Here is a 24,395-nt window from a genome sequence, read left to right on the forward strand (position 1 = left end):
TCTGAGCTCAAATCATCCCTCGCGCTGTGATAAACGGCCCACAGATTTGGGTTCTCCTCCCCTCACTGCTGCAGAGAGACGAGGGAGGAGACGCTTCCTGGAAGACGTTTAGTCCCTCACTGCAGAGGAGCGTTTAGCCTCTGTAAGACTCAAACCTACAGTCACAGCTGAAGGAATAATCTGAAGATAAACGGACGAACATATTAGCAAATTACTGCAAATTTTAAAGCCATGAAGGAGTAACTATAAATACTCAACAAAATAAAGGGACATTTAAATATATTAATATAAATTTAAGATATTATATATGATACTTTTCTAAAAATAATACTTCTTTAAACAATATTAAAGATAACAGTATATGTAACACTAGATTTCTGAAGAAAATGTGATGCTTGCTTGCAAAATTCCCACTGATAAATATGTTTTACTGATAAAAGCTTTTGTAAAACTTAGTAAAACTGATATTTTTAACATTTTCTAAAGAAAATGTGATGTCGAAATAAAGGGATGTTTTTTTATAAATGTACAAAATGTAATAATAATAAATGTATACAAATATTTTACAAATATTTTTTAAAGTAAGAGCGTGTGTGTGTGTATAGAGAGAGTTTATAATATTATATTATTTTGAGATTATATTATTACATAAATATATGATGAAATAATGTTAAATAGGTTTTAAAACTTCATAAAACTGTAATTTTTAACATTTTCTGAAGAAAATTAAATAAACGGGGTAATGAAATAAAGAGGAAAAAATAATTTATAACTGTATAAAATATAATTATAAAATGATTCAAATGTTTTTTTTTTATATATATATTATTTTATTTAAAGATAAAATCATATGTAAAACTAGATTTTTACCGTTGTCTAAATGTGATGCTTGCCTGCAAAAGATGTCACCATGATGCTAGAGTGGAGGTCGTGGCTTACTGGTTCAAGACAAAATCTCTAGATTTGGCTAAAATATCTATGGATTTATGTATAAAATGATCAAATCACGAAACCTTACCAAACAGCATTAAACAGAGCTTCTGAGATGATCCAGTCTAGTAAGTGTTGTTAATCCACATCAAACCTATTAGAGGACTACCATTACGCCGGATACCAGGCCTTAATCAATACCAGTATTTCTACATGAATACATGCACTACGTGCAAACAGACCATGAAGGGTGAGCAGCACAAATGCAGTTCCCGCAAATGCATTTCAGATGTGTTGTTTTTCACTCATAGCGGTACAAATGTATGCAAGTGTGTGTTTCTGTTGGCGCTGAGACAATCGCTCCTTTGGCAAGTCAACGAAGGCACAATTTTCTGCGAAATTTCACATGATGCTTCGCTGTGATCTTAAAAACATATACTTGTGCAATGTGTAACACAACACAACTGCTCTCGTTTGACACCGAACTCGAATGTGCTGATTTCAGCAGAGCCAATCCTTTTAACAGCCGATAATGTCTGGATACAGAGTGTTTCTAAGTATTACAATGATCTAATGCGTTCATAAAGCTTTAAGTGGGGTGATTTCACAGACATCTGGCCGACAAACTCAGAAAAGGAGGGAAAGAGGAAGGACGGGGGTCTGTGGGTGTTTATTTTGTATTTTGAGATGATCAGCCATACAAACACACAACCCAGGACATTCCATAACTCAGATTTCATCCTACAATTACATTTGATGAACCGCTCTCTGCTGCTCTGGGAAATAAGGATATTTCCCTCAGTATATGAGCTATCAGGCTGGTGGCAAAAAGCAATGTGATCTCCAATTTTTTTTTTTAAATAAATCGCAATAAGAAAAGCAAAATACTGTCTGAACTCAGAAGTCGCAGTATGAATTCAAACTTTACTCATCAAATGATCTCCACGTTTAAGGAATTTTAGCAGAAACATCTGAAACCTAAATAAAAAACAAGTGAGAAGACAATCATAATTAATGCGTAAGGACACGCGGGATATTACAGTGTGGCTGAAGTGAGTTTTGCTCGACGGAGCAGCAGTCACTCGAGCAGACCGACAACCAGCTCATTCATTTTTCACGACACATGTCAATAATTTAGATGCTCGCGTTTCATTGGTGGAATACTAGTACACTGGCCCACAAACCAATACTTGACAAAACCCAGTGTGTGTGAGAAACTAGGCAACTGAAGGGCCTAAATTAATTATTCATGACGACAGCATTCATTTTGTTCCTTAAGCCCAATATGTTACACAATAAAGATACACGCTCTTATCTATCTATGCAACTAACCATCTACCCGACTATACATCCATCTACTAAACTATCTACACAAATATCTACCTACCTACCCAACTATCAAACTATCTACCCATCTATCTATCCAACTATTTACCTGTCAACCCAACTATCCATTTACCAAACTATCTACCCAACTATCCATCCATTCAACCTTCTATCTGTTCACCTACCCACCCAACTACCTACCCATCTATCCATCTACCCGACTATCCATCCAACTATCTCCACAACTATCTACTCAACTATCTACTCAACTATCTACTCAACTATCTACTCAACTATCTATCTACTAAACTATCTATCTGTATATCTACACAAATATCTACCTACCCATCTATCCAACTATTTATCTACTAAACTATCCATCTGGCCAGCTACCCACCTAACTATCTAACCATCTATCTACCCCTCTATCCATCCAACTATTTACCTGTCTACCCAACTATCCATCTACCAAAATATCTACCCAAATATCCATCTATTCAACCTTCTATCTGTCCAACTACCCACCCAACTACCTACCCATCTTCCATCTACCCGACTATCCATCCAACTATCTCCGCAACTATCCATCCAACTATCTACTCAACTATCCATCTACTCGACTATCCATCCAACTATCTCCCCAACTATCCATCCAACTATCTACTCAACTATCCATCTATTCAACCTTCTATCTGTCCAACTACCCACCCAACTACCTACCCATCTTCCATCTACCCATCTATCCATCTACCAAACATCTATCTACCTACAGAAATATCTACCTATCTATCCAACTATCTATCTACCTGACTATCCATCTGCCCAACTACCCACCCATCTATCTATCTACCCGAATATCGATCCAACTATTTACCTAACTATCTATCTACCCAACTATTCATCTGCCAAACTATCTATGTAGCTACCCATCTATCCAACTATCCATCTACACAACTACCTACCCATTTGTCTATCCATCTATCCATCTGTCTGTCCGTTCGTCTAAATATCTATCCATCTATCTATCTATCTGCTTATGACTATAGCAAATGTCTACAGAGGTCATTGAGTTGACAAAAACCTTTACAAAAAGTAACAGAATAAAACAAAGTGTCAGAATCAATCCACGATAATTCCCACACATGCTCGTGTTTGGAGTAAAGAGACTATGGCTCTTCTCCTAACACAATTAAACGGGTGGTTTAGCCTCACTCTGGCACCCCTGGACCGTGGGCTGTCAGGGAGGGCTGTATGTCAGAGCGCGGGCCCCTCTCATGCTCCAGCACATGGTCCACATTAGTGTGGTATGCCGACTGCTGCCGGGGGGATTCCTGACTTATCAGACCTCTGGGAGTGAACCATGCCGGTGTGATATCTGACTTCCCATCTGAGCCAATGACAGTCTGATGAGACAGCAAAGAGCAGCGCGAGAGCAAACAGAACTATTCGATTCATATGTAAATATAGATTTTTACACCTTCTGAGGAAAATATGAGTTTTGCTAACCAATGAAAATAATGCTGCAGTGGGTACTGGGCCAAGTCAAAAAAAAAAAAAGCAAAATAAAAATCATAATAATGTGTAGTTTCTGTCTCTAGTGGCAATAAGGGATGCACTGAAATCGCAGCAACAAAAAATAATGGACCAAAACAGCAAAATGAAAGACCAAAATCATTTACCAAAACAGTGACATTTAATGAGCACTTCTTTGATAACAGGTTTTGATTAAGTCAATGTCTGTTCACACAGATAAGCTATGACAGGTAAACATGTCAGCAGTGTGGACGCACTTCATTTCCAAAAATTAAAATTTGTTCGGCTGAAATATTGAGAAGCGGCTCCTTTCCGAACAACTTTACTTCGCCTAATTTAATTCATCACATAAGAATAAAACATGCTAAACAGTATAAAGAGTTACCCAGTTGCCCAAATTTAATTACCAAAACTTTATTTTCAGTTTCCGTTTTTAACTAAGGGTGCGTTCACACTTGGTTCAATTGCTTGGTCCGAACCCGAGTTCGATTGCTCCCCCCTCCCCCCGCTGGACTGTGTTCACATTATATTACTTGGGTCCGAACCGCGGTTCGTTTGCGTCATAAAGCCAGCAGCAGTTTACCTCGTTGTATAAACAAAGAAATAGAAAGTTGAAGCACTAAAATTACTAAATGAAAATAAAAACTAAAACTCAAAAAATAATTAACACTAAATATAAAATAAAAATTTAATTCAATAAATTAAATCTAAAAAGAATTGAAAAAGTAAAATTTTATTTACTAAAATTAAAATGAAAACTTAAAATATAAAAAATATAACCTAATTCAAAATATAGTAAAAACACTATAATAGTATATAAATAATACTAAAATGGCCTGGTGCAACACTAGTTTCAATAAATGGAATTCACTGCTATTGGCTGGACGAGCAGATAGTCCAACCCCCAAACTCATGCCATTGGCTGAGCTAATGTTGCCTGCGTCAGGCTTGTTCAAACTATTAGATTAATGTTTTGAAATCGACACAGCGTCAAAGTGTTACACTCTTCAGGAAATCAGCCTATTTTAGTTATAGTATCTCTGCATATTAAACAGGGACAGAATTTTATTTGAATAATCCACACGTCACCATACACTTGTTTTGTGTCTCTTTCTTGAGCATTATTCCTGCTTCCGTGAGAGAGCGAAGGCGGCGTATGCTCTGCTGCCCAGGAATGCAGGAAAACACAATCACGTGAAACGAAGGATGATTACTGGAATGCAGGGGGCTTTTTACAACTCCAGAAACGGTTTGTGGTTTTTGGCAACAAGAGAGAGAGAGGAAAAGCTTTTATATTTCTGTTTTATGTTCCATCGTCCTCAGTCCTGAAGTAAAGTCTCGCAGAGAGCGGACGGGCCTGGTCGTTCATTAAAGCCAGTCTGTTTAAACTCTGCCACCCCGAGAGAATAACAGTCAGGCTCTCGGCAGCAGCAAACGCTCATAAACAACATCACACCTCTGTAAACACAGCAAACATGATGGAAAACAGAAGAGGGAAATATGCTACTGTCATCCAAGATATTACGGGAATAAATCATATGAAGATAGAAATACAGCAAAACCCCACGGTGAGAATTATGGAGAGGTGGTGGTGGTCTAAATGTCCTAATTAAAGCCCGAACCCCTCCTGAGGAAGTCAAAATGAAAGAAATTAATACTTTTAATAAGAAAGGACACATTAAATTGATCAAAATTGAGAGTAAAGACATGTATAATGTTACAAAAGATTTCTATTTCAAATAAATGCTCTTCTTGTCAACTTTCTATTAATCAAAGAATCATGTTTCCTCAAAAATAGCAATGTTTCTTGAGCAGCAAAGCAGCATATTATACTGATTTCTGAAGATCATGTGAGACTGAAGACTGAAGTAATGATACTGAAAATACAGCTGCGCATCACAGAAATACATTACATTTTACAATATAATAACATAGAAAACAGTTATTTTAAACACTAATAATATTTCACAATATTACTAATTTTACTGTATTTTTGATCAAATAAATGGAAACTTGGTGAGTAGAAGAGACTTTTCAAAAAGTCTTTTACCAACCAAAATTTAAATTAATTAAATTATTTATCTTATTTTACTTTAACCAGAAAAGAGGAAACAATTATCACATTTTAAAAATTACAAAGCAAATGAAAGATTATTAAGACTATATTTATTTAATCTTTATTTATTTTTTTTTTTTTTTATTTTGGAATTATATCCTCTGATAAAAGTTCACAATAAAAACAGGGAAGTGAACAAAAAATTAAATTAAATTAAATTAAATTAAATAAAACAATAGAATTTCAGTCATTTGGGTCCAGTTGAAATGCCTCAAAAACAAACCCTTAAAATGCATCATATGCGAAATATGTTTCATCAAATACTCCATCAGAAGTTTCTCTAGTGTGCAAACACCCTACAAAAGGTGCTTTTAGTTCATCACAGGTATGTTGCTCATTTAGGAAACCCTTCCTACATCAGCATCTACAGGAAATGCATAAAAAAATTCAACTCATGAATAAAAGATCGTCCATCTCCATATTGATTTTATGTAACGTGTTCAGGTTCCTGTACGAGGCACAAGAGCCTCCTGAGTTGGTCTGTGGGCTCAAGCGCTTCGCTGTCGATCAGAAATGGTGTGGGAGCTTCAGAAGGAGCAGAGAAAGTGTGAACTTACACCCACTTTCTTTCTGCTCTCCCACACACGAAATCACTGCATGTCATGTGCGAGTGGGTGGCACATTATCAAGCACTAGTTACAGCTATTCAAAGCCAATACGCTGAATAGTTGAGGACAGCAAGGAAGAAAAACACTTCTGCTGATAATAATTACCTCTCTTTGTTTATAACTACAGCTTTCAATCTCCAAAAGAAGGTCACGCTTGTCTATTAAAACCTCATATATCAACTAACATCATCACAGATGGACTTTGTGATTTCGACTCACCTGCCAGAGCCTTGATGCGCGAGCGCTCGAATAATCGGGCCGAGCTGTTCTCATTGTCCCATTCGTCTTCCCAGCGGTTGTTGACACTTTCCTGGTATTGCTGCTGGATGTCCATGTGCTCGTATTCTGCGGCTACTGTCGTCATCCTGCCCTCTGACCTTTCGCCTTTTCACCGTTCACACTTCCTCATGAGGCGGCTTCCTCTGAAGCCCTGCTGAAAGAGACAGAGGGGTCAAAGGTCATTATGGTTAGGGAGAATTGCAGTTCATGTACGAACCTAGGAAATTATTAGATACATAACGGAGATGCCAACATAAACCTACAATGAATCTTTATTCATATTTAGATAATATCTTCTGCACTGATTTTGGGAGATAATCTGCTGGAATTTTATATATATATATATATAATTTTTTTTTATCAATGCACTGACATGCATTGATGCACTGACAAAAATTATGGTTAAAATATGATAATTGTTGCCTCCTTTTATCGTCTAAATATCTATATGAGATTTAGCACTGCACATAATTGGGGAAACAACTGTATTTTGCAGTCTGTGTTTTTCTCCCCATTATCAGTGACTCAGAAACACACTGGTGATCTGGGAAAGAGTGTCTAAATGAGTCTTTAATTGTTCACTCTGCACTGCTGACCTTTGCAAAGAGACGGCACTTATTTCCCATCAACCCATCCTCCCTCTCCAGCTTCAGAGAGCTGCTTCAATATTCATTCATCCATCAAGAAGACAATCTTATGTCTGCTTTATCTTCGTGTTTTAAGCACCTACTGCCACCTGTTGAACGACCTCAGAACTGCCCCTGTAATCTCATACCCCGATCCATAGACAAGCACAAGCATGTGGTGTTCCTCAGCCGTGAGATAACTGATAGCCGGGACAGGTCGCTCAGGCTACTGGCTGAACTACAATAACGTCAGTTTCCCCGCCAAGAGTTTGTCCCGCCTGTTTCGCCGCATTCAGCAGTGCACTCCTAATTGAAATCAGCAGTCTGTTCTCAAATGCACGAGTGCATCTCAGCATGATCACATCAGCCAATACTTTCTTTCACACGTGCATGACTCGCCCTAAAAGACCAGCAGGTTACGATGCACAAAAATACCCATGCACCCGGTATTCCTGCACACAACGTTGATCTTTCTAACTGCTACAGTAAAAATTCGGTTTTACAAAATTAAGCATGTTTTTGCTTTTTAAAAAAATATTTCTGTATAGCATTTATTTATTTTTTATTTCAGTTTTAGTAGTTTTAGTATGTTCTTTTGTCATTTGCATAAGTTTTAGTTTAATGCGCATATTATATACAGTGGGTACGGAAAGTATTCAGACCCCCTTAAATTTTTCACTCTTTGTTACATTGCAGCCATTTGCTAAAATCATTTAAGTTAATTTTTTTCCCTCATTAATGTACACACAGCACCCCATATTGACAGAAAAACACAGAATTGTTGACATTTTTGCAGATTTATTAAAAAAGAAAAACTGAAATATCACATGGTCCTAAGTATTCAGACCCTTTGCTCAGTATTTAGTAGAAGCACCCTTTTGATCTAATACAGCCATGAGTCTTTTTGGGAAAGATGCAACAAGTTTTTCAGGGGATCCTCTGCCATTCCTCCTTGCAGATCCTCTCCAGTTCTGTCAGGTTGGATGGTAAACGTTGGTGGACAGCCATTTTTAGGTCTCTCCAGAGATGCTCAATTGGGTTTAAGTCAGGGCTCTGGCTGGGCCATTCAAGAACAATCACAGAGTTGTTGTGAAGCCACTCCTTCATTATTTTAGCTGTGTGCTTAGGGTCATTGTCTTGTTGGAAGATAAACCTTCGGCCCAGTCTGAGGTCCTGAGCACTCTGGAGAAGGTTTTCGTCCAGGATATCCCTGTACTTGGCCGCATTCATCTTTCCCTCGATTGCAACCAGTCGTCCTGTCCCTGCAGCTGAAAAACACCCCCACAGCATGATGCTGCCACCACCATGCTTCACTGTTGGGACTGTATTGGACAGGTGATGAGCAGTGCCTGCTTTTCTCCACACATACCGCTTAGAAAAAACGCTTAAGGCCAAAAAGTTCTATCTTGGACTCATCAGACCAGAGAATCTTATTTCTCACCATCTTGGAGTCCTCCATGCAGGCTTTCATGTGTCTTGCACTGAGGAGAGGCTTCCGTCGGGCCACTCTGCCATAAAGCCCCGACTGGTGGAGGGCTGCAGTGATGGTTGACTTTCTACAACTTTCTCCCATCTCCCAACTGCATCTCTGGAGCTCAGCCACACTGATCTTTGGGTTCTTCTTTACCTCTCTCACCAAGGCTCTTCCCCCCCGATAGCTCAGTTTGGCCGGACAGCCAGCTCTAATATATATATATTAGATTTTAAACAATTATCTCATTTTAAAAATTACAGTAAAGATTACAATTATTAAGACTAATTTTTATTATTTATTTATTTAACTTTGGAATAGCGTGCTCTGATAAAAGGTTCACAATAAGACCAGGAAAGTGTATCATGAAAGCAAATATAAATATTGGCAAAAGTTTAGTATAAAATAAAATAAAATTTACTAATGGAAATATATATTTATTTATTTCAATAGTAGTTTTAGTATGTTTTTTTTATTAGTTTTTCACACTAGTTTTTCTTTTTATTTCAGCTTTAGTTTTAGTACTTCAACATTAGACAAGGCAAAATGTCTAAAGTTTTTTTTATATTTAAGTAAATCTAATATTTACATTTTTATTTTATTACTGCTGTATTTAAATTATTTTTAATAATGTAATAATAATGTTTGTTTTAGTTAACAATAACAACATCGATTAGTTTGGACATGATAAGATTGTAATACCATGTTTTTTTGGAAAAAATACCATGGTACTTTGGGTAAAATATTAATGATGTATGAATATTGTGTGCATGATTCGCTCTAAAAGATCAGCAGGTTATGATGCACAAAAACACACATGCAAAACTAAGAGCCTTTCGGTGTGAAAACGAGGGGTGGCGTTTATCTTTCTAATTGCTACCATAAGACTTCGGTTGTAGAAAATCAAGCATGCGGTTATGCTCCTGTGAGATGTTTTTCTTCAAGTACCTCCCACATAACAGTCTGTGAGCCGTGCAGGAGCGACGCAGTGCTAAAACCTCATGGTACGAGTGTTTCTCAACCAAACGCAGAGTTTCCAGGGCATTTTCATCGTGAGAGTAACAGCCGTGTCCCAGAAACTGCTAGTGGTGGACCTATATATAACTGCGCCGCTGGGACGGGCTTTTTTACATCTGAAGAGCTGAGAGATTGGGGTTCGGAGTGAGTACTCGAGCAGAACGTCAACCAAGATGACACAGAAAGCAAGGACGAAGAAAACCATGCATGTCACACTGACATACCAATAGAGTGGTTTAATGATGGGGATGGACATTTTTTAAAAATACTGTATTTGAATATTTGGACTCATAAAAAAACAAATATTCAAATATTAAATTTTTGTCACCATTTCTGAACAAACTTATGATTAGGCATTATGTACAGCAATGTTTAAAACAACGTTACGTTAGATCTCAAGGTTTTCTTTTGGTTGAAAATGTGTGCAAACAAACATACTGCTTTGTTTACAGCCGAAACCAGGAAACGCTTTAAGCGCCACCTGCTGGCAGAGAGTGCATCTGCGTCTCGTTCAGCTCGTCTGCTGTTTCGGTTTCATGCAGATATTTTTTATGCATAGTTTTACAAAACTGAAGTCAAGTCATTCTGTTTTTGCTTCAAATTTCGAAATTATACAATCTAATTTAGATTAAAAACTGCTCATGTTGCATGTGTGCAGCATCTTTGTTTGGATCATGATTAAAATGCAGTGGTTGCCTCTAAGTTTAAATGGAAAGAGCACAGACAAAGCCTTAGTTTGTTTATATGAAGAGATACATTTTATTTGTGTTACTTATTTATTTGATTTGGGGCTTGTTTTAAAATTTTAATTTAGTTTAGTTACTTACATTTACATTATATTCAAATTTTGTTATTTAGCCGACGCTTTTATCCAAAGCGACTTACAAATGAAGACAATAGAAGCAATCGAAACCAACAAAAGAGCAATAATTCACAAGTGCTATATTAGTATATTATAGTGTTATATTTCAATTTCACAAAGAAACGTACAGTATTTTGTTCAAGCAATAACAAAAGGACACATTTAATTTATAATTTGTCTTAAATCTCATTTTGTTAAAAAAAATTGTGGATCGAATCGAATCGTGAGTTGAGTGAATCGTTACATCCCTAATATATATATACACACACACACACACACACACACGTTTAGGCTAAAGAACAAAAGCATTCAAGCTCAAGCAGAGCAAACTGAAAAAAATCAAGCAAACAATTACAGTACAGAACGTACATGCACTCGAGTCGGCCTATGTTTATCCTGTTTATACTGTTTCACATGTTAATTTTGAGAAAAACAATAATATCCACATGCTCGGGTGAAAGTTGGCTCCTCAGTCTGATATCAATAAGAACGAGCGCCGACTTAGACATTCCAGAGACACAAAGATAACTGTGTGCTAAGCAGAGTTTCTTACAGCGCTTTGTGTTTTCTGTTCTTAAAGCACTCTCCCTCGAGGAAACTTAAAGGAAGCACATGTCTCAAGATCATGATATTATGATTCACTGATTCATTTGATCAAAAGTAACTCCATTTTGTAAGCTCATTAGTAAGATCATTTTGATCAAAGTGATTCCAAACTTCACGCGGCAGACGACGACAATCTGTGATCAAATACAATTAGCTTATTAACACGCTCCACAGCATTTAGTTATAACTGACTTATAGTTTGAGTGTTTAGGATTTATCATGGATTCCCTGCATTTACAGCCAGCAAAGCAACACATAGTAAAATTTGAATAGTGTTTTTATTTTTCGAATAATAATTACAGATCGAATATTCGATTATTTGTGCACCGCTAGTATCAGAAGCTAATACTATGGTACTCTGATACTGCATGGTACTGAAGTAAATGCAGATGTTCAGTAAAGTAAACACGGTAAAGATGGCAGGTGACAGCTGGAGATGCTCTCATGTCAATATGTGAGCTGGAGTGATGGCCTTGTCTGGCTCAAAGACAAGACGCACATATCTTATTGATTTTCTAAGTCAAGTGAGCGTCTGTGGTCTGCAGTAAAAGCCTCGGCCAAGTGCACTGATGCATCGACTCCGAGGCCCATCATTACCGTCCTCTCTGACTGTACATGTTTGCACAACAGAAAAACCCACGCAACCGGTCTCGGCAACTTTTTGCTGATATGAAAGGTTCATCTTGCAAGAAAAAAGAAAAAAAGTGTAATTTGCATAAACATAGCATGAAAAAAAACATACCATGAAAGTACTTTACCGTACCGTTAAAATATCATATGAACACAATTATTAAACAGAATTTCCATGTATTTCCATGTGCATCTATATGATGCTGTATCATAGTTAAACCACAAATAAATACAATTTGAATACGCGAATCGTTCAGTGACATGGTATATATCAAAATAACAGTATTATTACACAAAAATGCATCATATTATTTTTTTCTGTGTTATTTTACTATTATTTATATGCTATTATAGTTTTAATTCATATTTTGAATGAGCTTTTATTTTAATATTTTCACTTTAATTTTAAGATGACGTTTTAGTCATTTTGTTACGTGCTTTTTGCTTTGTAAAAAATATTTCTGTACAGCATTTTTATTTATTTGAGATTTTTTTCCTATTTCTGTATACCCTACATTTTTTAAATTTAGTTTTTTTGTCCTTTTTATTCTTTTTTTTTTTAAGTCATCTAATATTTATATTTTATTTCTGATTTATTTCAATTACTGAAAACTATTAAGTTAACAATAACACTGATTTGTCTGAACATAAGACAATAATACTTTATTTTGTTAGTTTTTTTTAAAATACCATGGTACTTTGGGGTAAATACTAATGATATATCTGAATGCTGTCGATAAAATACCATCTGATACCCTTTCTAAACCATTGTACCTCGTCAAGTTTTTAGGTAACGTTACGTGACTCAAGGTCGAAATCCTCCTAAGGATCTGAGCATGATATTGTCTGAAAGCTGATCCAGGTGACAGCTAAGACCAGGCTTTACGAGCGAGCTAACGCTAACACACGTTTATGTGAGTGTCAGCATCGTGCGTGTTTGTTTCCGACCATACTGCTGAGGTCAAAGCTAGCGCTAGCATGTACGCAGAGCTGCGCTAGTCCTGTCTGCAGAGCTTTTTATAGCAGCGGCGCTGGCACACACCCTGTGTGCTGCTGGGACAAACTGCATTATAGCACACCAGAGATGGACTGAGAGAGAGAGAGAGAGAGAGAGAGATCAGATCTGGGCCAAACCCATACAGGCAGCATTTCAGATTATCTAAAACGCATGTGCTAATCAGGGTCAGAAATTAATTTTCAAATTAAGGGGCCATTTTGGCCTCTGAATTGCCTCCTTTTTAAGGGTAATTTTTTATAAATACCTCATTAAAATGTGTTGGTTTTATGTCTAACACTTAAATTTAAGCAGATACTTCAATTAATCATTATAGACTGTTGCCTATCAATTTTTTTCAACATCAACAAAAGCCATCTTTACACTGCAAAGGTGGAACACAGACGCTGCATCTGAGAAGGCAATTATGCTTTTCACATGATACTCACGTACATACGTATTTACACTACATTTTTATCATGTAAATAGCCTATAAAGTAGCCTAAAACAGGAACACCTTAGAGGCTGAAGCTGCAATATCACAACAAAATCATCATTGTTGACTATAATAGCTCTTTATATTGTAATAATGATTATTAATGTCGGATATGTATAAAACACATCATATTCTGGCTACAGATAAAACAAGCCAAGAATCGTTGTCTAAGCTAAAATCCAGATTTCACATTGGTTATTTCACTAGCACGAAAAACAAAACGGTTATTCAAACTAGAATACGTTTTATAAAGAAAGCCAGCAAAAGAACACTGATCCAAAAACTCCCGTTATAATCACTAATGCAAAATTAATTGTACTCATTTTATTCCGTCATAATCATAATATCTCTGCTGTTATCATCCCTGTCCTCTCTTCCTCCATGAAAACCCATTACAGTCTATTTCTCCCTCCATTTCTCTCCACAGATTCAATTAGCTGGTGAACAGCAGCATGAGGATCTTATATCAGATTGCTTCGACGATACACCGCTGAACAATCTGCACAAACTGTGGCGCCAATGAGATCAGATGCCATCGTTTTAAAAAGGCATGAAGCAGTTGTTTTGCCTCAGTTTAAAAGCTGATTGGTTGTAACATGTCACGTGGCCTAGTCTGAGCCAGTCATAAACATAAAACAAACATATTCAGGGTGTGGCCTCTCTTACAAATGTTACCATGCAAACCATAGTCTCATGAAGGCTGCATCTATTTGATCAAATTTATTACAAATTAAAATAACTGTTTTCTATGTGAATATATTTTAAAATTTAATTTATTTCTGTATTTTCAGCATCATTACTCAGTCTTCAGTGTCACATGATCTTCAGAAATCAGTATAATATGCAGCTTTGCTGCTCAAGAAACATTTATTATATTTTTGTGGAATTTTTTTTACAATAATTTTGAACACAAACACACACATATACATATACACACACATATATATATATATATATATATTCTTCGATAAATAAAAAAGGAACAGCATTTATTTGAAATATAAATAATTATACATCTTTACGGTCACTTTTGATCTTTTTTTTTTTTTAATAAATTTGCATCATTGCTCAATAAAAGTATTAATTTCTTTAAAAAAAAAAGTTCTTAAACATTCATTTATTTAAATAGTCAAATATTAATAGGTTATACTAACATATTAAATTAAATTAATGTGATTCTCAATTAACCAACTTTGATTTATTACAGTTTTGCTACTAATAAAATTGTATTATTATATTATCTATTATTATTTTTTATAATTATTGTTGTATTATAATTAATTATGAAATAATTATTATAAAATAATATAATATAATTCAAATAGGAAGAGGTCGTATTTAATTGAGTTTTTCTTAATGTGCTATTAATGTTGTGTATTGTCTGTCTTGTATGTGGCGTTAATTAAAAATCTATCATGCAGCAGAACGAATCGCCCCTAAGGGGGACAATAACGGTTTTACAATTACAATAATAATTACAAATAATGCAATATTAATTATAGATAATTACTTTTATTATAATACATTTTTTTTCTGGTAGAAAAGTAAATTGTTATAATGGTTACCGCTTAAAAAACGATTCAAACATGGCTTAGGGATTTTGTAAGATGTGTAAGATCTTCTGCTTGACATTTTTTCAGGTCAGGTCTATCTCATCTACAAGGTCCCACACCTTGCACTTGTTTCCAGCCTATTAAAGGATGAGACATATTTAGAAAAGCTTTAAAAGCTTTTCAAGAACCCGGCCCTGAGATTCATCTCCCGATCGATCGCATGCTAAAACCGAAATGGATGCCATCGGAGAGATTGTGACGATCAGCAGAGAGCTCGTTAGTTACGGCTCTCTCTGCAGGAAATGAGCGCTGGGATACGGATGAACACTGAGGCTCTCACAAATGCCCTCTGTTGTGTTTTCATTTATTTTTTGCCCCCTTCTCGCTCCCCATGAGGTGGAAACGACCGAAGCCCCTCTGAGAAACACAGTAAAGCGGTTATTATGAAGGCGTATGAATCCGGAAACGTCAACTCGGGCCAAAGAGTTTCATGTAAGCGGTTCTCAGGGCTAAACGACCCCTGCTTAGCGAAGCGAGAGCGATATAGTGAACGCAGCCAATAAACGGGCCTTCGGTATGACAGCTTTGTGTTTTAGTGACCGACTCGAGCCAAGAATCATGACAGGGGGCGCATAAAAGCTTGCGCTGAAGGCTTTCTCATCTCATCGGATTGAGATGCACTTGGAAAGTCTTGGAAATCCACGCCGGTTGTTTGCAGGAGGCCAACGCATGTGACCTCCAGCAGGGGGCAGCGTCGCATGAAAACAAAGACTGGCCTCAAACTAATGAATGTGTGTTTCATGGAGATCCGGATCTGCAGGGTGACCTGAAAAGATGTAATAAAGGACTTGAGCTGGTGTGACCCAGATAGCAGCTATAAAGCAGGAGCATCTGATAAACACGTCAGTGTGGATTTACTATCTAGCACGCTAAGATTCAGCACGTGGTTAGGGTTCGACACGGTGAAGATCGCAAAGCAATGTCCAGGTTATATTTATAACCCATATCAAAGGGGGGGGGGGGGAATTATATATTTTTAATATTTTTAGGAACCATAACCTTAAATATTTTTTTGGGATTGCGACATTATTTATTTTTATTCTAATAAAATAAAATAAAATACATTTTTGAATATTTTTAAGACTAACTATTTTTGGAATTGCTTTGTTTGTATGTTTGTTCGGTTTGTGAAATTATTTTCATTTCAATAAAATAAACTATTGCATATTATATACTGTTTTTTTTAACAATTTTTAATTCCCATTGAAATAAAATGTGCATGTGTCTTTTTTTTATAGTACCTTGATTCTCATTTATAAAATAAAATACATTTCTGCATATTTTAGGACCTTAACTTTTGGATGTTTTGGATTATGATACTGTCATTCCACATAAAATAAAATAAAATAAATAAAACTTTTGCATATTTTAGGACCTTAACCCTTTTGTTTTGCTTTGCTTTTTTTGGGGTGGGGGGGATTGCAACAGTATTTCTATTCCCATTAATGTTATGTAAATGTAATGTTAATGTAATAAAAATGTAATAAATCACACTTTCATATTTGTGTAAAACAGTAATGAAAATAGAGTGCTACAAATACTACCATGATGCATACTTTGTGTACTATGTATAATTTTCATTACAGAAATTAGAATTTTGGGAAATAAAATGTGCTTAATTGTGATAAAAACAGTGCACTGCACAAAAATAATAATAATAATGCACAATGCAAAAAAACCCTTAATGGTTCTTAATGCAAAATAATAAAAGAATAATGCAAAATATAATTTCCTATTGTTTTTGGGCTGCACTACGAGCCAGACAGGTTTCCTGTGACTTCTTCAGACCATTTCTAAACGCTGATGTGTGGATCTCAATGGCAGCCAGCATCCTTGGAAACCTCAGTGTTTCCAAATGAGTGAAAGAGCCTCATTGTGTGGAAAGCCATCAAACTCCGGCACAATGCAGCCTTTTCTCATCGTCACATAAAGCTGTCTGGACCATGTTCATGTGTTTCTCTGTATAAAACAGAGCATGAGCATTTCATAACAGCTCAGTCCTGGGAGTTCGTCCTCTCCGAATGTCACGCAGAATGTGAAGATTTCAACATCCACATGCATTATTTACTAATAATGGGGATATTCTTTCACAGAATACTTAAACTTTCTCAGTATCACAGTTTCTGCCACTGTATTATGAACATTAATGTCCATAAAGCCATAATAACATTGTTATAAGTCAACAGTTTCCACCAAAATACAATTTTTACCACAGTGAGATGACTGTAAATGAATCAAAAGACGACTGTAAATGAATCACTCGTTCGAAATATTTGTCATTTTAGTACCTTTCTTTGATTTCAATAGTGGTAAATACAAATTTACCACAATTTTACTGTAGTACTTAAATTAGTAAAAATAAATAAATAATACTATGGTATCAGCTGGTAATACTATGGTACTTTGAAATAGACCATGCCACTGAAATTCATGGTACTTGTAAGAATACCAAGGTACATTTCTAAAATACCATTTGGAGTGGCATGTAAAAAAACAAACCTTCTTAAACCATGGTAAAGTGTCATGATATTACCATCCAAAACAGCATGACTTTTGCAGCTTTTCAAACAGTATATAAGATAGAAAAGGACAATTATATTTTGGATTTTATGGGAAAAAAAATAAAAAATTATTATTGTTTTGGATTGTGATATTAATCCTACTACTGATTAACAATTAGATTTTTGCATTTTACATTTTTAGATTTTTACATTAATATTAGTATGAGCAATAGCAAAAGTGGTGCTTTCATTATCAAAACAAATAATAATCAAAGTTAGAATATGGTATTTTGGTAGAAACCATGGTTACCATGATACTGCCAATCGGATACAATTGTTATTCTTACAGCTTATTATACAGTTAAAAACATGAAAAATTAAGGGGGAAAACAGACAAATATGTATTTTAAAAGACCCCATGTTAATTTATTAAGATTTTACATGAATAATTATTAGATTTGTACATGTTCTGAAGAAAATATTAGCATGAGCAACAGTAACAGTGATGCTTTCTTCATCTAAAGCAGTAATAATTATAGTAACTATGGTATTTTGTCAGAAACTGTGGTTACCATAGTGATATTTGTATGGGAGCTGCTCTCACAGACTGTAGGCACGAGTGCGTGGGACAGTGCTGAGATCTGCTTCACAATGCGTTGCCAAGGTTACGCTGACATTACGCTGCCCCGCTGATGGACGAGTGGGACGAATCTTTCATTCTGCTGAAGCCCTCCACCCCGATACAGCCCACGCACACACACACACACAGACGTGCACACACACATCATGATATTACCATCCAAAACAGCATGACTTTTGCAGCTTTTTAAACAGTATATAAGAGATGAAAATATATGAGAAAAATATATGTTTGAAAAAGATCCCGTGTTAATATATGATTTTACATGAATAATAATTAGATTTTTACTTTTTTATAAAATAATATATATTTTATTTACGCTGACATTACGCTGCCCCGCTGATGGACGAGTGGGACGAATCTTTCATTCTGCTGAAGCCCTCCACCCCGATACAGCCCACGCACACACACACACACAGACGTGCACACACACACACACAAACAGCCCACGCACGCACACACACACACACTGCAGAACCACCAGGAGCCGAATGCTCGTCAAACGGCCGATACGCTGCTATGTGTGGCATGCAGCCTGGCATGCAGACATTACTTTTATTCATATTAAAATTAAATACCATTCCAAAAAATACACTAAAGAAATCAAGAAATGAGAGCCTGGATGTCTGCAACTAAAAATAAATAAATAATAATTAATTAATTAATAATAAAAAAAAAGTTTCACGTAGTTGCCAAGGCTTTTTTTTTTATTTAACTCGATGTACTAAAATAACTAAAACTGAAATTAAAAAATATTATAATATAATTAAAAAATATTTTAAATGAAAAAATAAAAAAACTATACAGACATTTAAAAAAAATTTAATTGCAAAAACATGACAAACCTGCTAAAATGAAAACAGAAAATAAAAACTAATTCAGGAAAAAAATCCTCTAAGAGTATCTCAAAAGCAGTATCTCAGCGATCATACTGTAGTTAAATCCTAAGGCTATGTTTCTTCTGTAGATTATAAGGTTGTTAAGTAACAGAGCGCGCTGAGAGCGAATGCGAAGCTCCATCTGGTTCTGTATCTGTGCCACAAAGAAGATTCTGGATATCAAACAGAGTAAGATGAGACTGATCAGCAGCCAGAACCCAAACGTCATGAGATCATATTAATACCAGTGACACTGTACAAGATACTATAATAGATCATTCTCAATAACAACTCTGATACCACAGCAAAAACTAATAAAGTTCATATCAATTATAATTATTTTACAGAAACAACATCTATCTATCTATCTATCATTATGATATATTACTAACAAATGATATATTTATTTATTTTGAATTTTGTATTAATTATTATTTGGCTTTAGGGGAATGAAAATTTTAGCTCTTTAAAAATATATAATTTTTTTTAATAATTATAATTTTTGTATCATATTTAAAAATTATATATTATATATATTTTTTTATTTTTATTAATTATTTTTTTGCTTTACAGCAATGGCAATTTGAGCTCTTTAAGAATATATTATGTTTTAATAATTGTAATTATTTTTATATTATTTTAAATAATTATAATTTTGTATCACTTTAAAAGTTACAAATATAAGTATTATATATGTAAATACACTTTATTATTAATATTTTACTTTAAAAACTTAAATTATTGATTTATATAAAATAAAATAAAAAACAGCAAACTAAAAAATATTATTTATTATGTATCTTTGACATTTTTTAAATTAATTATTAATTTGTTTTATAGGAATAAACATTCTATTTTAAACTATATTGTTTTTTTTTACATTGTAATTATTTTTTGCATTTTATAACATTTTTATAAAAAATATATTATATATGTATATACATTTTAATATTTTTATTTGAAAATCTTAAATTATTGAAAAAAAGAAAAGAAACAGCAAAGAGAAAACGTAAGTCTGGCTTGATAGTCCGTATTAGGGATGCACCGATATGAAAATTTTGGCCGATACCGATAACCGATAATCCTTTATTTTTGAAAGCCGATAACCGATATGTTGCCCGATAAATCTATATCCAAATTGTTATATACTTTTTGAGAGCCTGATTACAAAAAAGGTCTCATCATTAAAAGCCACATCCCAAACACTTCAACATAAGCAGCCTAGTTTGAACGGTGTACGTATTCAAAAAAATACATCAACCTGGTAAAGAAGTACTTTGACATCCATAACATGAGGTGCCAGCTAAACATAAGAGCTGGCATTAATCCAAAACTGTGCATGATTGCATTATGAAGATCAAACCCATTACCTCAAGAGCCAGTGAACACATCTCACACGTGCAAAAGCACAATCTATTAGCTGAGCACGTGACGTCAAAGTGAGGAATATAAAACAGATGTTAAAGCTTTCGCCAACTGCAAAAAAAGAGACAATTAAATCCTGGGCAAGTGTTTGTAGCCGCTCCCTCATTCTGCCAGACAGAGGCGTTCCCACTGATCACACGAGGAGGAACCAGGTATTTTTGATGACTTATAAGGCAAAAAATATGCTTCAAGTATTATTCTTGTGAGATAACGCAAACACAGGCTTCCATCTTTCCCTGTGGAGGCCAGGGGACAAAACGGCGTCCCTGAAGATCGAGAGGCAAGCTGGGGTTAGTAAGTTCCCATGACTGACACGCTTCTGGGAAAACATCACTGGGCTTCGTGTGTAGAGTTAAACAGCCATAAAACATTCAGAGGAAAGTTCATTTTAGAGCTGCATTAGCGTGACGTGACGACATGATTGAGCTGAAATGCAAATCTGAACAGTTCTACATCTGAACACCGAGGGAGAATTTACTAAGAAGAATTACTTGCACGATATTTGCGTGTATATACATTTTAATATTTTTATTTGAAAATCTTAAATTATTGAAAAAAAGAAAAGAAACAGCAAAGGGAAAACGTAAGTCTGGCTTGATAGTCCGTATTCAAAAAAATACATCAACCTGGTAAAGAAGTACTTTGACATCCATAACATGAGGTGCCAGCTAAACATAAGAGCTGGCATTAATCCAAAACTGTGCATGATTGCATTATGAAGATCAAACCCATTACCTCAAGAGCCAGTGAACACATCTCACACGTGCAAAAGCACAATCCATTAGCTGAGCACGTGACGTCAAAGTGAGGAACATAAAACAGATGTTAAAGCTTTCGCCAACTGCAAAAAAAGAGACAATTAAATCCTGGGCAAGTGTTTGTAGCCGCTCCCTCATTCTGCCAGACAGAGGCGTTCCCACTGATCACACGAGGAGGAACCAGGTATTTTTGATGACTTATAAGGCAAAAAATACGCTTCAAGTATTATTCTTGTGAGATAACGCAAACACAGGCTTCCATCTTTCCCTGTGGAGGCCAGGGGACAAAACGGCGTCCCTGAAGATCGAGAGGCAAGCTGGGGTTAGTAAGTTCCCATGACTGACACGCTTCTGGGAAAACATCACTGGGCTTCGTGTGTAGAGTTAAACAGCCATAAAACATTCAGAGGAAAGTTCATTTTAGAGCTGCATTAGCGTGACGTGACGACATGATTGAGCTGAAATGCAAATCTGAACAGTTCTACATCTGAACACCGAGGGAGAATTTACTAAGAAGAATTACTTGCACGATATTTGCGTGTTTGCATTAAATAGAAGCCGTTTTAAATATGCATGGCGGAGCACGATATCACTGCAAAACAATTATAGTTTAAACTAGATTTCATTTACATACCTTCATCATTCATCCATTTCTGTTCTAAAATGTGACAATTTACTCATACACCAGAATAAATACAATTATAAGAAATATATTTAGCACAAGTTAAAGCAAAGGGATAATATATTTATATAATTTATTTTTTAATATCTATCTATCTATTATTACAGCAATGAAAATAATCTCTTTAGAAACAGATTGTTTTGTAATTATTTTAAATATTTTCTAATTATGCAATTATGTAATTATTTTCTATTATTATAATATTATTTTTAATCACTTTGTAATATTATTTAATATAAAATGGTTAAAAAAACAAAAGCAAAAAGTGATCATATTTAATGTTAACACTTTTTAAATATTATTTTAATTTTATTTATTATTATTATTATTTATTTGTGTTTTTGGGGTTATTAAAATGTGGAAAATATAATTTCTTAGAATTGATTTCTCTGTAACTTTTGTAACTTTGAAGTTGTCACAGTTTATATTCTTGAACAACATTTGTTATAAAGTCAATAAATGAATGAATGAATGAATGAATGAAATATTAATATATATGTAAATGTATAAAAATGTACCACATTTTAACCATAAGAAAAGTAGAAATACTATGATGTTTTATTGTAACAAATGAACAATACGTGTGCTAATATTTCCCTTATTTTGACGGCAGCCAGGCATTTGTCGTTCTTTTCACATGCAGAGCGTATCTCCCATGCATCACTCTAATAAAGAAATGTCCATTTAACTAATAAAACATAAATCATGTTAATTAAAACACTCAACAGATCAAATGTGAGCACGAGTCCAGCCGCAGCTGCTTGAGTTTCAGGACAAATTCAGTTTACAGAGGCATCGGGCCAAAAGATCTTATTATTATGTATTGTTTAGTTCTCTGTGAAACGCATGCAGCTAGCATGATATATGGCTAACAGATGTGAGGCGTCAGGAGAGAGTGAAGAAATCCCCCCAGAAACAGACGCTAACAAGCACTCATACGCTCACAGGGAGCACAAATCTCAAGTCAGATCGCTTTAAAAGCTCAATTGTCCTGAGAAGAGGCTAAAGAGACTAAACAGAGCAAATGCTGACTTTTGCTGCCATCTCAAGCTGTTTCTGCAGAAGATCTCAACAACGTCTCTAACCTTAGAGATCTCAATAAGAACTCAAACATTTCTCACCAAAATCATAAATTAATGAAGACAAATTTACCACCTCTAATAATACGAAAATGATTTCCCACACTTTAATGCCCCCCAAGAACCTCACTTCTGTAAGGAACGAATGATCAAATAAATAGATGGAGAAAGAAAGAAAGACAAAATAAAGAAATACAAAATCTAATAAATAATAATAAATAATAAATAATCAAATAAATGAAAGAAAGAAAAAAATTAAAATAAAGAAAGAAAAAATCAAATAAATAATAATAAATTATCTTTGATATATATATATATAAATAGATGAAGAAAGAAAGAAAAAATAGATTTATAATACATTTCTATAAAGTGAGAATTTTTATTTTCTTGCCATAAGAAAATTATTTTACACAATTGAATACCCCTAAAAGATGAAATGATTTTCAGATAGATGTTTAGTGACTCTACGTTTGGTTAGTGTTTGACTGTCTTCACTGAGCTCATATCCAGCAGCGGCTCGACGGTCTTCTGTCAGATCTCTGGAGAACCAGCTCCTTGATAACATCACTTCCTGAAGCCAACAGACTCGGCAAAGTGTTTGCAAAGAGACTAAATGTCTCGCCAGAATAAGAGTTCATTGTGACTTCGATCGAATCCAGAGACCAAAGGTTTCCCGTCAAACCTGAAATAGCTCTATGAATCGAACTTCTACACTCTGAGATGTTACGGGCTGGATCTCACCAAGCCCTTCAAGAACATGTTTAGGTTCGATTTTGCACCAGAATAAAAAAAAAAAAATGTATACATATATTTGCATATATTTTAGATTATGCACACATATCAAAATAAATAAAATAAGAAATAAAAATATAAATATGCATTTATTTGCATAATTTATTAATTGTATTTAAGTAAATTATAAAAATAGCATCTACAAGAAATTAAGCATATGCACATTTTTTGCTTAATTTATGAAATGCCATATATATACACACACACAAACACATTTTTCTATTATTTTGTTTTTATATTATAAAATGTTTACACTTTTATTTATTTATTTAGGTCATTTTAATGCCAAAATCAAAAGAAAGAAATTACATTTGCATATATTTATATATATTTACATACATGTATATTTTGCACATATATCACAAGAAATAAAATTATAAGAAATTAATAAAAATAAACTTAAATATAAATATATATTTATTTGTATAATTTATTAATTTTTATATATATATATGTTTTTTTTTACATAATTAAGCACTTATTGTTTTGCTCGATTTTTTTTTGCTTGAATTTTATTCTTTAGATTATAAAAT

General features: G+C 34.6%; 1 protein-coding gene across 1 annotated transcript in view; it reads right to left on the reverse strand.

The window, feature by feature from the left end:
• sptbn1 (spectrin, beta, non-erythrocytic 1) overlaps nt 1-24,395 on the reverse strand; it is a 114,124-nt gene that overhangs the window by 66,848 nt on the left and 22,881 nt on the right. Inside the window, 1 exon segment of the mRNA XM_016240805.1 lies at nt 6,733-6,946. Within this exon segment, the coding sequence (XP_016096291.1) occupies nt 6,733-6,877 (145 nt within the window). The 5' untranslated portion in view covers nt 6,878-6,946.

This window comes from Sinocyclocheilus grahami, unplaced genomic scaffold (assembly GCF_001515645.1).
Source record: "Sinocyclocheilus grahami isolate Dianchi unplaced genomic scaffold, SAMN03320097.WGS_v1.1 scaffold601.1, whole genome shotgun sequence".
Taxonomy (NCBI): Eukaryota; Metazoa; Chordata; class Actinopteri; order Cypriniformes; family Cyprinidae; genus Sinocyclocheilus; species Sinocyclocheilus grahami.